At 44.0% G+C, this 14,435-nt stretch overlaps 1 protein-coding gene across 1 annotated transcript in view; it reads left to right on the top strand.

Moving 5' to 3' along the window:
* Positions 1–1,228: 1,228 nt before the first annotated feature.
* Positions 1,229–14,435, top strand: part of HOMER2 (homer scaffold protein 2) — a 167,871-nt gene continuing 154,664 nt past the window's right edge. The window contains exon 1 of the mRNA XM_066592666.1: positions 1,229–1,528. Coding sequence (XP_066448763.1) covers positions 1,524–1,528 — 5 coding nt within the window. The 5' untranslated portion in view covers positions 1,229–1,523. The remainder of the gene's footprint in view (positions 1,529–14,435) is intronic.

The raw sequence follows: 14,435 nt of genomic DNA, 5'->3' as shown, positions 1-14,435 counted from the left end.
GGAGACAGGTGAGGCTGAGAATAATGTGTGAAAGGGACATGTAGGGCTGTGTATGATGTGTGGAGGGGACAGGTGAGGCTGAGCATAATGTGTGAATGGGACAGGTAGGGCTTTGTATGATGTGTGGAGGGGACAGGTGAAGGTGTGTACGTTGTGTGGAGGGGACAGGTGAAGGTGTGTACGTTGCATGGAGGGGACAGGTGAAGCTGAGTATGATATGTGGAGGGGACAGGTGAGGCTGTGTATAATTTGTGGAGGGAACAGGTGAGGCTGTTAATGCTGTAAGGAGGGGACAGCTTTGGCTGTGAATGATGTGTGGAGGGGACAGATAGGGCTGTGTATGATGTATGGAGGGGACAGATAGGGCTGTGTATGATGTATGGAGGGGACAGGTAGGGCTGTGCATGATGTATGAAAGGGACAGTTAAGGCTTTGAATGATCTATGGAGGGGACAGGTGAGACTATATGTTGTGTGGAAGGGACAGTTAAGGCTGTGTATGATGTGTGGAGGGGACAGGTGATGCTGTGGAGGTTGTGGGGGGGACAGGTAGGGCTGCATATGATGTGTGGAGGAGACAGGTAAAGCTGTGTATGATATGTGAAGGGGACAGTTGTGGCTGTGCATGTTGTATAGAGGGAACAGGTAGGGCTGCATATGATGTGTGGAGAGGACAGTACAGGCTGTGAATGATGTGTGGAGGGGGACAGGTGAGGCTGGGAATAATGTGTGGAGGGGACAGCTAGGGCTGTTTATGCTGTGTGGAGGGGACAGGTGAGTCTGTATCCGTATAATATACAGAGTGGACAGTTGAGGCTGTGTATGATGTGTAGAGGGGACATGTGAGGCTGTCTATGATGTGTGGAGGGGACAGGTGAGGTTGTGTATGATATACAGAGTGGACAGGTGAGGCTGTGTATGATGCGTGGAGGGGACAGGTGAAGGTGTGTATAATATACAGAGTGGACAGGTAAGCTTGTGTATGATGGATGGAGGGGCACAGGGCAGGTACATCTCTGGCACCTCTACCAGTAGATGTGAATTTAGTAATACGGCTGATCTGTGGCTGCTGGTGATTGTCCGCCTCAGGATTACAGGTGACCCTAGGGCTTACGGGACACCCGGATCAGAGCGGCTCCCTGTAAGCTTCACCTACTGGGAGTGAGGCTGACACTCGGCTGGCAGGCGTAGGCAGGCTCAGCGCTCCGGCCCTCCTCCATGTGGGCGGCTGCCGCTGGAGGCAGGTGGGATCCGCTCTGTGTCTGCTCCGAGTCCACGATCTCTTCCTACACACTTCCGACGGAGAGGATCGCTCAGTACCGGCAGTGAGAGGCATGGCAGCGGGCAGCATCCTCTACCTCTGCGGGTACTAAGTCCTCTGGAGCTCCGCTGCCATCATTACCGCTGTCAGCCGGCAGGAACCGATGAGGACTTAACAGCAGCTGATGAGAGAGATCCTGATCCCCGGGAGACCACACACAGTCCGCCTGCTAGTGAGAGGCAGCTGCCTGGCACGGGGGCACCATGGGGTGAGTAGCTGATAATAGCACTGGTGCCTAGCGCGGATTACCAGGATGCCCTCAGTACATCCAGCTCACTTATTTCATTACTACCTGTGCCAACCTCACTGGAGGCTCATGCAACTTTTCCCACTAAGCCTTCTGTCACCGTTATATTGCTTCATTCTATTATCACACCACTATACAGTATGACCAGCTGTATTGTATCACATCACTGTATAGTGACCATCTGTAGTGTATCTCATCACTGTATAGTATGACCAGCTGCGGTGTATCACGTCACTGGATAGTGACCAGCTGCGGTGTATCACGCCACTGGATAGTGACCAGCTGCGGTGTATCTCATCACTGTATAGTATGACCAGCTGCGGTGTATCACGTCACTGGATAGTGACCAGCTGCGGTGTATCACGCCACTGGATAGTGACCAGCTGCGGTGTATCTCATCACTGTATAGTATGACCAGCTGCGGTGTATCACGTCACTGGATAGTGACCAGCTGCGGTGTATCACGCCACTGGATAGTGACCAGCTGCGGTGTATCACGCCACTGGATAGTGACCAGCTGCGGTGTATCACGCCACTGGATAGTGACCAGCTGCGGTGTATCACGCCACTGGATAGTGACCAGCTGCGGTGTATCACGCCACTGGATAGTGACCAGCTGCGGTGTATCACGCCACTGGATAGTGTGAGCAGTTGTATCGCATCACTGTATAGTGTGACTAGCGGTATAATAACACAGCAGTCAGTAGTGACCCCTTGATCAGCTCTGTTATATAATATGACATTCAATAGTGACCAACCGTATCATAACACAAGATTCAATAGTGACAAGCTGTTATATAACATAACTCTGTATAGTGATGAGCGGTATTGTAGCACAAATGTCTGTGATGGTCGGCTGTGTTGTAATACAACATGCTATAGTGGGCTGTTCTATTCTAACAAAACACATTCTGGCAAATAGGTCCATAACTATAGAATTTTCCATAATCAACAGTTCCGCCATACAGAACATTCTAACATGAACCACATTCTTAATTCAGGACATTCTATCATAAACTACTTTATTAGTAGGGAACATCCTATAATTAGCCACTCCATAAACATACGCTATTCTATAATCAGCTGCTCCATTGATATGCAGCTTTCTTTAATGAGCTCCTCCTTTTTCTATGGGAAAAATTCGTTATAATGAACTAATCTGCTACTGAACCCTTCCATTAATATAAAACAGTGTTTCTCAACTCCAGTCCTCTAGATCCCCCAACAGGTCGTGTGTTCAGGATTTCCATAGTATTATACAGGTGATGTAAGTATTGCCACAGGTGTTTTCTCTCTAGGATATCCTCAAATCATGACCTGTTTGGGGGGTGGTGAGGACTGGAGTTGGGAAACGCTGATCTAGAACATTCTATACTGACCACCTGCATTATTACAGAACGGTCTATAATGAAATGCTTCCTGACAGTTCTGTAATAAGCTGCTCACGTGATAGAGGACATTCTAAAATGAAGTGCTCCATTGATACATGATATTCTATAACTTTATGAACTGCTCTATTGATGCCTAGCGGACTATGGTAATTAACTATCATTACTATACTACATGCTATAACCATTGTAGTCAACTGTTTCATGGATGGAGGATATTATTTATTCATTAAAGGGGTTTTCTGCGATAACTAAAACGCTAACTAATGTCAAGGAATGTGGTTTAAGAAATAGAGGGGGAGCATCTATACTCGCCCATTCAATCACTTGCCGTGCTGTTTGCAAGGCTGCAGCAGCAATGTGCTCAAAGACCGCTTGTGAACACTGCAGCCAATTACTGGCTTCAGTGGTCTCGTGCCGTGTAACGCTGAGGTCATGATTGGGTATGCAGGCACATCACTGCTGCAGCCATGTAAACAATGCCTGGCAAGCAGGGAGGTGGCAGGCAATTAAGGTATTTTTTTTTCCTGAAAAACCTCAGGTCATCAATAGCTGATCAGCTAGAGTCTGCTGTTTGGGACCCCAGATGATCAGCTCTCAGTGTCCCAAAACACAGGTTGGAGCAGAAGCTACTGCTCCGACCCTGGTGTAGTGTTTGGCGCTTGTAACTGCAGGTGTAGCTGCCATTGATTTTTTTTTAATGAGCTGCGCCTACAGTTCCAAGTGCTGACCACTACACTGGGGTTGGAGTGGCAACTTCCGCTCCGACCCCTGTGAGTAGCGGCACTGACAGCAGGTGTTTGATTGGCTGCGGTCTGCTATTGGGACCCCAGCTGATCAACTATTAATGACCTATCCTGAGAATAGATCATTAATACTGTAGTATTTTCCTGGGCAACACCATAATGTGGGTGATTTATAGCTTTTTAATTATCTCAAATAACTCCTTTGAAATCTAGATCAAATTTGTGTACACTTATGCTTTACCAATCTGAATCAAGTGGCAATACTGTCTAAAAAGGCGATGGGGGTATAACCTATGAGGATACAACACAAGTGTTTGATAGGTGGGGGTTCCACCACTGGATCTCCTGTTGCACCTTAGAATGTGGCTGTAAAGGGGAGGGGAAGTGGGGTACCGTCAGCAGTCTACTCTCTTGTAGTCTATGGGAAGTTACATAAAAACGAAGCACTTTAGAACATGGCTCCACAGTGATATTACACTATGGGGCAGATTTAATATTGAAAATGTGCAAGTTTTTGGCGCAAATTGGGCCAAAAAGCTGACTTAAATGCATAGCACCACATTTATGATGTATTTTATACACTATTTTTAGTAAAGTCTGAAAAAGGGGGTGTGGCTTCATGGGAAATGGTTGTGTGCCTTTTCCTGCAAAACATTTAGCCCAAATTTTGTCCTAAGACTAGAGGTAGCTATATGGGTGGTATAAACATGGACTAGGCAGTCTAAAGATACGCCAGATTTATCATGGAGCAGACACGCTGTGATAGATCTGATGCATGTTAAAGGCTGTCTTTCTAAAGGCCCATTTAAACCAAACGATTCTCGCTCAAAATTCGCTCAAAGCTGTCTTTCCAGCGATAATCATTGTATCTAAATGCACGTACATCATGCAGTTCTCGTGCAAAGTTGTTCCTCGCTCAATTCTGGTTTTCTTGAATTGAGCTATGAACTCTTATCAGCGGTGCAGGCTGTTTTCACAGTCGGCAGCGCTGATAAGATTCTTACAGCCTGTGCCCTGCTGGTAGTTCACAGCGGGGGATGTGAGCTGTAATCGCGGAGAACTATACAGCTGTTTGCTTATGCAGAACAGCTGTATTGTTTGCCGAGCGATAGCAGGGGAGTCCCGCTCCACCTGCATAGCTCTTTAGTAGCTACTTAGCTACTATAAACTAATCAAAGATGATCACTCAAAACTGTCACTCAAATTATCATTTCAGCGATCCTCTTTCAGCGTAAATGGGGTATTAATTTGTACTGTCTAACCATTAAAAAGTGTTAGTAGATCTGCTCCATTTTAATTGTTGCACATAATGATTGTGTTGGATTGAAGTGCAATTTCACAAATGTGCACTAATAGTAACCTATTACGTGACCTAAAATAAAGTGTTCTGTTCACTTGCAATTAGCCATTGCAAAAAATCTGAGAATGTCACACTTCCTCCAGTTGGACATAAACTGTATATCCTATCAAAATGCCATTAAAGGGGTTGTCTGGGTGTTTAACAATTAAAAAAAAAAATCTAAATTTCTTAAAATAATAAAAGCAGCGGTACTTACCCATCCTTTTTCCTGGCGATCCAATTCTGTAGCCCCGCGGTCCTCCCAGTGTTTGTTGGAACAGCTGCCACCTGACCACTGCAGCCAGTCAGAGGCCACAGCGTTTTCTTGGCATCATGGCTCTGAGTGGTGATGCCCGGAGAATAGCACCCGACTGCTGTGGCCTCTGATTGGCTGCAGCAGCCAGGTAGTACCTGTTCCAAAACACACTGGGAGGACTGCAGGCTTGCATCACTGGGTTGCCAGGGGTGAGGACAAGTAAGTACCGCTACTTTTTTCTTTCAACAGATTTGGATCTATTTAAAAAAAAAAAAAATAGTTTAACAGCCGCAACCTCTTTGAGGTCTGTAATGAGACAACCAATTTTATGGTAGGGCAGTTATAACATTCTCTAATAATATGTGCAGATGCTTCTTGATGGTTAGGAGTACCTATAAGAACTCTTTTAAATGGGCTGTTTCATCAGAGACAACCCCTTTCAGAATGCAGCACCCAAGGGGACTAACTGATGACTCTGGGCATCCCCGACTTTGTCGGCCAAAGCCACAGCCAGTCAGACATTTCCATTCCTCTTGAGCGGCTGCTTTGGGAAAAATGTAGTTGCTCTTGAAAATTCTCTCTCCATTCTAGGTCTATGACGATCATATCCCTAATGGGGTATATGACCAGATCTTCGCACAACCCTTTAAATACGGCGCAGAGCTTGTTCAGCCCTGGATTGGTTGCTGTAAATCTGTAGTCCGCCTCAGGTTTCTGGTGCAAATTTTCTGCCCAATTGTTTTTTCCATTGGAAAACCTCATCTTGTCAGTATGGCCTTAGGCTGGAAGCACATGTGCTGTTTTTGTGGCCTGTTTTTAACCAAAACAAGGGGTGGATCCAAAAAAAGGAATGTATAAAGGAAACTAATGCTTCTTTGTTTTATACCTCCTGTGATTGGCTCAACTAATTGCCAAAAAAATGCCAAAATGTGTGATTCCATCTTAACCATTTTAGGTAGAAGTCCTCTCTAATGGATCACTAAAGAATAACTTATATTGTTCTTATCTCTTTTACTTGATATTTCTTGAAGAGCTGAAGTTCAATTTAAGGGTATGTAAGATAGGACAGAAAAATACGTTAAGGAATTTGAGCTGAAAGCTACATGTGGATATCCAGTGGATTTTACCCCACACATTACAAGGGGTGAATTCTGCTGAAAAGTCTGCAGAATTGACGGGCTGCATACTTTAAATCTGCTTGGCTTGTTAACTTACACGTGGATATTTTCCCATAGCTTGTAGATGTTCACTGTGATGCTGCTGTAATAAGCTGTGGACTTTTCACCCATAAACCTGGATGGAATATCCAGAGTGTTTCTGCTCTGTTTGACATACCCATATATTGAATATTTGATGTATAACAGTCTGAGTATTTCAGGGGTTGTTCTATGTGTACTGTAGTCTCACTGCTAAGATTAGTCTTATAAAGAAACAGTAACGTAGGGGTGTTAGTTCATTGTGGGATCCTATTGTCTGGAGCATCATGAATAAAATTGCAGTATACAAAGTACAGTGATTCCTTGGGGTAAGAGTGCCTCAGCTTACAAGCTTTTTGACTTGAGAGCAGGCTCTCCCAAATTTTTGCTCTGATTTAAGAGCAAAAACTTGGGTTACAAGCTGCCAGTGGCCCCATTGAAAGCAATAGGCTGCCGGCAACCCCTGCAGTGATTTTTCAGTGAAGAGCTTTAAATATAAGCCCTTCCCTGAAAAATCATCCCTAGCTGTAGTAAAATCCCCGAAAATCACTGCGGGAGTGCTGGCGTCCTACTGCTTTTAATGGGGCAATGCCATCCCTATTGAAATTAGTGGGAGAGCTCCACGATCGAGAACGGATTAATGGCTTTTCCATTAATTTCAATGGAGAAAATTGATTTGACTTACAAGTGTTTTGGGTTGAGAGCTCCATCACGGAACAAATTAAACTCTTAACCCAAGGCACCACTTTAGTATATTTTTAAACTAAGCAAGGTAGTGCATGGATATATCGAACACATGTGTCCCTCATATTGGTACCAGAATTCTTCCCCAATGGTGAAATCCCCTAATTCAATCAAGTGACCGCAGCCTCTAAGTGGCTAGAGTGAGGGCACAGTGTGCCGATAGGTTGCTTTGGCAGCCAAGACTCTAACAATGGACCCTAGGTCTGTCTTCTCAGTATACCTATTGGGCCTTGCCAACGGCAGGGTCTAATAAGATGCCTGTGAGCATCATGCTGATGAACATAATGTGTTGCAATGCAGAAATATTGCAGTGTATTATAGAAGAGATTGAGAGAACGCATGATAAAGTTTGTTTAAATGGCCTATATAAAAAAGTTAAAGGGGTTTTCCATGAACATATCCTGGAACAATGATGAGGAGCTCCAGGAACAGGCAAATCTGTGGCTGAATGTTTAGAAAGGATGACGCCAGCTAATCTAATTCTCTCCTCTGATCCCTGGACAGACTTTGTTCCCGAAGATTTTTTTAAAGTGCAGTTTATTAAAGCTGCAATATATTCCACATTATAATCTCTTTATATTGCTCAGGTGTTGCAGTGTATGATTATAGTGACTGAAGCAGATGGATATAGAACAGAGGCAGAGTCATTGTTCTATTTTAACTTCTGCATTCCTCTGAATACTGTCAGCCTTTTTCTTTTACTGTAGAACAAAACTCATCCATCCATCAAAGGTGTCTTTTAAATTCTTACAGGTTGACAGGGCAAGGATATGTGATGTCACCACTGCATCTCTGCCACTTATATACCTTATATTACAGAATATGATTACAGCCAAGTGTGTCATGTCGTAAAGATAAATAAGGAGTTACTTGAGTTTGGACAACTTGACAGAACACTTGCTGAAACAAATGCACATCTATGCAGACTATTGCTTTGGCTGTCCTTGTGGTTGTCTCGTGATGAGACCTGTGTTTGATACATGCAGCTTTGTCATAGTAGAGGTCGATGTATATTTATTGTTGTTTTTTTTAATTAGATGTATGTATTTTCTGTTGCTTATATGGTTCATGGGCTTTGTGTGGGACAGTATGCAGTCCTAAGCTCTCACTCACGACCTGAAGGTTGCATGGTTCAGGTAGCTGTCTCAAAGTTGACTCAGCTTTCCATCCTTACGAGTTCGGTAAAATGAGTACCCAGCTTGCTGACTAGGGAAGGCAATTGCAAACCACCCCGCAAAAACAGCCAAGAAAATGTCACAATGTGACGTCACCCTAGAAGTAGATTACGACTCGGTGCTTGCACCAGAGGACTTTACCTTATCTGGCACGAGCATATTCCACAGCACGGCATAGATATTACTATGACCCCTGTGGAAACAAATTAGCTCTCATGTTCCAATTTAAAGGTGTGAAAATATACGAGGTACCGCTCCATTCTTCCTTAAAGGGGTTGTCTCACGGCAAACATCAAAATTTTACTTTACCCCATTCCCCCTGTCACCCCCCTGGCATAAAATAGCAATTTAAAGCGGTTTTTAAGCCGCTTGCTACTCACCAATGTGCTGAAATGTGAAGTTTTAAAAATCTTCTGCCTAAGATGGCCGCCTGTCCTTTCCCAGGGATGCATTGCGGTTTTCTCCCATGGTGCACCGCGGGTCTTCTCCCATGGTGCACCATGGGCTCTGTGCGTTCCATTGCTGATTCCAGCCTCCTGATTGGCTGGAATCAGCACACGTGACGGGGCGGAGCTACGATGACGACGCGGTGACCAGCTCTCCGGCACGAGTGGCCCCATTCACCAGGCAGAAGCACGGACTGCGCAAGCGCGTCTAAAAAAGCAAGAAGCCAGCGAAATTAGACGGAGCCATGGAGATGGGGACGCTAGCAACGGAGCAGGTAAGTGAATAACTTCTGTATGGCTCATATTTAATGCACAATGTATATTACATTACATTTGTAATTAACATATTGCATTAATATGGCCATACAGAAGTGTATAACCCCACTTGTTGCCGCGAGACAACCTCTTTAATGGGACTGTCCAAGATGGCAAAGTCAGTTATTTCTCTCAGCTCCATTGAAATGAATGGAGCAGCACCATTCATATGTGACCATAGCTCCATTCAATCTCCACATCACTGCAGGTGGGTGTACGCTCACAATGACTAGAAGAGAGGGAACAGTGGTCTCAGCAGTGAGACCCCCAGCAATCAGACTTTTATCACTTATCTTGTTTTTGGTACGACCCCCTTTAAAGCGTGACATATTATTTTTGGTTATGGCCTTGACCTCACGACTTAATTCAAGCAGGATTTTTGAAGATCTCCACTGTGAACTTTTTGACACTTTTAATTTATTTTTCTTGCTGCGGTTTAGAGATTTAATTCTTGCCAGGAGATCAAGGTAATAACATCCACAACAAGTAATGGCAGTAAAAATGTTGATATAAAATAGAGGCAATTATTATCTCAGCACCACAACACACGCACATAATGACTGCCTAATAATTGGTGCAGAACAATGCTGCGGACTGTTTATTCTGAACTGGTATAAATCTGAAACATTATGTACCGTCTTTCATGCAGACAACTGAGATTTATGGCCATTGTTCTTGCTTGTGCCTTTGTCCCTATTCACGTAATTACTATAAAGAAGAGAGGTCTCCTGGTTTTATGATGAACTTGTCAGCAGACTTCACTGTTCGCAGCCTACTTGGCTATATACCCCACAGCCGGTGAACAAGTCCCTGTTTATATATATATATTTTTTTATTTTTACTTCATTAAATAAAACTTAAATGGAATATGTTACCATCTTTTTGCAACCCTCTCTGAAGACAGCATAAAACAGACAAAAATTGGGAACGTGCAATTTACATATATATATAATTTATTTTTTTTAAAATCTTTTGTGTATGATTCCGTTGAGTTCATATTCATACGTCTTGCAATGCAGAAATCTTGCACAATTTTCTCGAGTGTGTGAAAGCAGCGTTTGGGGAAAGATGCCGAATAGAGTCTGGTCTGTGTGGAGATAAGTTGGGGAAAGATGAACCAGGCCCCTTGCTGACCCTTTAGTATCGGGACAGGTGTGTACACGCACCCAACAGACAAAGGCTTCAGACTCGAAGCTGGGAAGGACGCAGTATCTGCAGCATGAAGAAGAGGAGTGTGAATGGGGATCAACTCTAGCAGCAGCAAGAACTGGTGGGCCAAGATGACACCCATGATGTGCTGTGATACATTCCCTGCCCTTATGTTCCACTATGAATGTCATAGAGCAGGGTCCCAGCCATCTATATCTCGGTCGGTAAGGGCAGATTCTGTCTTGGTGCACCTTGTGCCATTCTTCATCACCATGTCTAAGAATTCTACAAGGGCAGACTTAGGTGACGAACAGACGTGGTCCTCGTACTGCTTTTCCTCATTTACATACTGCGCAGGAAACTTTTGAACACAAATGAGTCAGGTGTGCTTTTATTATGAGAACAAACTAAAGCACTGTGTAGAATACTGCAATGTTCATATTGCAGCGCTTCGCTTGGATTCCATTACAAAAATCTGTTGACTTCTCCATAAGGTCACTGTCGCTCTGCACCGTGTTTTTCCATGCTTTTCTGGGCTAGATTTTCATTTTTTTCCTCCATTATGAAGAACAGTTTCATAGCAAATGTTCACTGTATTTAGTAGGTGAGTCATGAATAGCAATTTACTGTGAGCCCATTGACCTTGCTAGCTATAGATGTTAAGTATACAACTTGTACCAAATTGATTGTATAGTTGATTATTAATGCTGATTCATTTTAGTTAAAGTAACCCTCCAGTCCTGGACAAACAAAGCCCACCACTTCTCTGACTACCTGGTGCACAGTGTATTAGTATGCATCATTACTGTAAAGGCCCATTTACACACACCGATATCTTTCAAAAGATTGAAAGATTAGTGATCGTTTTGCATAAAGTACTAATAGGCACTAATTGCTATTAGTATTTAGCTTCATTTGCATGCAAATGAGCTTCTGGGAGCTGTTACAGAACTAGCAGTAGGTCTGAGCTCTGTAATTAGCTCCATTGTTCAGCCATGGGCTCCCCTTGGAGCATTCAGCACCATGGACAGCAGTCACAGCTTGCTGTCCTGAGAGCTGAGAACAGCTGTAACAATGTTATTCGCTGTAATCAGCTCTCTTCCCCCAGCACGCATGGTGTGGTGGTCCTGCTTATTAGCTGTTCTGCTAAACTCTGCCCCCTCCCATTGCTGGCTGCAAGCAAGGAGTGGGGAGGGAGTGGGAACTGAGCTCCACCCCCTCCCATTGCAAACAGCTGGAGGGGAGGAGACAGGAGGTGAGCCAGCGAGAGGGAGGGAAGGGGGAGACAGCTTAGCAGAGCTAAGCTGCCTCTCAGATGGACCCAAACCATCTGAACGGGCGCACAAATGTTAGATTTGTGCGCCCGTCTACACCTTGTTACCGTGCTGGCGAGCACACTTAAAATCGCCTCCGGCCGTGTGAGGGAGCCCATAGGCAGATAAATTGCCTCTAATGAGCACCAATCAATTTAGCATGTTGATAAGCATCTTTCACACTGGGCATCTGTTCATGATTTAAGGATTATTAATTCGGCCATTAATTTCCATTATTGTTGCCAGTATATCCCCGGTTTACAAGGCGAGATGTGCTACCGACAAATCAATTTGTGCACTCAGAAGATACCGTTCTTCTTTCCACAGTTGTTACTTTAGAGAAAGATCACCAATTACCATAGTGCTCCCCTTATTGCCTAGAATGGATAGATTTAATAGAAAGCAACTCTCCAGTGGGATGACCCACCAAAAAACTTGCTATATCTTAGCTTTTTAGGATGCTAATTAGTAGGGCATTGAAGGTGTGTGGGAATTTGCAAGGTTTAATGTAATAAAGCTCTGTCATTGACTGCAGTGCCTGTGATGTCACGTAAACAGGCTAGGGCAGCCTATAAACGTGACATCACAGGGTGCAGCGGCATGGGACACTGTGTGGAGAGGAGAGTATATGCCTATTGGTTATGTTGGTCCATAGGGAGCTGGATTTACAGAAATTCTACAACCCATTTAACATGTTTGCCTGAGAAAACAAAGTCCAAAGAGGAAAAAAAACTTTTAACCATTTTACTTAACTGTTTTTATGGAATCTGATAGTAACTTTAGCAATATATCTGTGGTAATATCATGCAGAATATCCATAGATTATCATCCAAGCACAGACTGAGTTCTGTGGTCAAATTCCATCGCTTTTCTTAATGAGCATGCTGCAGATTTTAAAATTTTACAGCATGTTCCAGTTCTCTTCTTCACCCCCCTCCCCCTCCCACTACATTCAGATCCGCTGGTATTATAATATTGTTGCAGATTTGCAGTATCTAATTTGAACGGCAAATCCGCCGTATCCGAAGCTAGCCCTACTCTCAATAAGTAATATTATCCGAGCAACTTGTAAGTCCTCTTACATAATGCTTCCATGACTGAACCATCGAAACTGCAGCCACTTCAATCACCTGAACATTGGGGTATCGGGAGTTGGACATCCATCAAGCTAATATTGATGGCTTATTATAAAGAAAGGCAGTCAATATCAAAGTCCTCAAAAACCCCTTTATAACATTTCAAGATGCAATACAATCATTGTTCTTAGTGTTATAGTTTCTGTTCCCAGCTTGTGCTTAAATCGAAGAAAAGGGCGCAGGTTTTAGAGCCTGATTTCAAAGATTTCCAGTCTCATAGTAGTCATGAGGTGGAGAAGGATACATGTCCAGATTCTTATGATTAGAAAGAGAAATTTTCAAGCTGAAAACATGGATACACAATTCAAGGTGATCAGAAGCAGAATGAATATTTAACATCAAGGAACCCCGATCTCTTCAGGATACTATGTTCAGGGGTCTGAAGAAGAGACCCAAACTTTGGATGAAACCCCTTAGGTTGGTGAACAAGTAGTAAACATGGAAAGAAAATAGCATAACTGTAGGGAGGCTAACGTTAACTAAAGGTACCATCACATTGGACAACTGTTGGGTGCATAAGCGCCCGACACTTACCCCCAACAACTGTGGCATCTGTGCCTTTTCAGAGGAGCGATAGTCCTTCAATGAATCAAGGCGAATGCAGCAGGGATCTCTTCTGGCCACCCGCCTTCATTCAGGACAAACGGGCAGTTGCTCAAACCTTAAACGACTTCTGTTTACACAGAGTCATAAGCTGCTTGCTAGTCGCTTCGTGTCAGTGAGCTGAATAAAAGCGACTACTGAGTGATTTCTCGCTCAGTCGCTGTGTGTACATGATACTTATAAAGAAAACAAGCCGGCGCCAACCTAAACCGTCGCCATATGCATCCTTTACAAATTATATCAAAACTTCTGAAAAAGAAGAGTAAGCCATTCCTGTATTTTATTTTAGCGTAAATAAACAGATTTTAAACTTTTTCTTTTTTTAAACTTTCAACCCCTAATAAAACTAAAAAATGGGGGGGGGGGGGGGGGGGGGAAAGTACAGTGGAAAAAGAAGAGATAAAAAAAATCCCTATAAGTCATAGAAAAAAAAGCTGCAAAAATAATTTTGTTAGTCAAAGAAAAAATAAGAGCAGTAAAACCTCCAAATGGGTAGAATTCCTAGAAAGTGTTATGTAGTTTTGGACTGAAACACCCTGTCCCTTAAGAGGTTAAACAAAAAAACGTTTTACATCACCATATTTTGAGACCCATAACTTTTTTTTTTTTGTCAATTGGGCTGTGTGAGGGCTGGTGTGTGTGTGTTTTTTTTGTTTGTTTGTTTGTTTTTTTTTCCCCTGCAGGTAGAGTTAGGCCTCATGTCCACGGGGAAAATAAGATCCGCTGCAGATTCTCCATGTAGAATCTGCAGCGGGTCCCTCCTGCCCCGCGGACATGAGCGCCGAAAATAAGAATTTAAAAGCATTTACCTATCCGGCGCGGGCGGGGAAGGTCAGCTGTTCCTCACGGCCGGATCTTCATTTTCGGCCGGCGGATGAATTCCTGATGCCGGCGGCACGTCGCCGGCACGTCGTCGACGTGCCGCGCGCATGCGCCGGGCACATCCGCCGAGCCGAAGCAAGGGAGATGCGGCCGTGAGGAAGAGAAGAGCTTCGCGGTCCGCTGCGGGTGAGTAAATGCTTTAAATTCCTATTTTAGGTCTCCCGCGGATCCGGACGGCTT

Source organism: Eleutherodactylus coqui, chromosome 2, assembly GCF_035609145.1.
Source record: "Eleutherodactylus coqui strain aEleCoq1 chromosome 2, aEleCoq1.hap1, whole genome shotgun sequence".
Taxonomy (NCBI): domain Eukaryota; kingdom Metazoa; phylum Chordata; class Amphibia; order Anura; family Eleutherodactylidae; genus Eleutherodactylus; species Eleutherodactylus coqui.
Note: the sequence above shows the minus strand (reverse complement) of the source record. Positions and strands in the feature narration are given on the sequence as shown.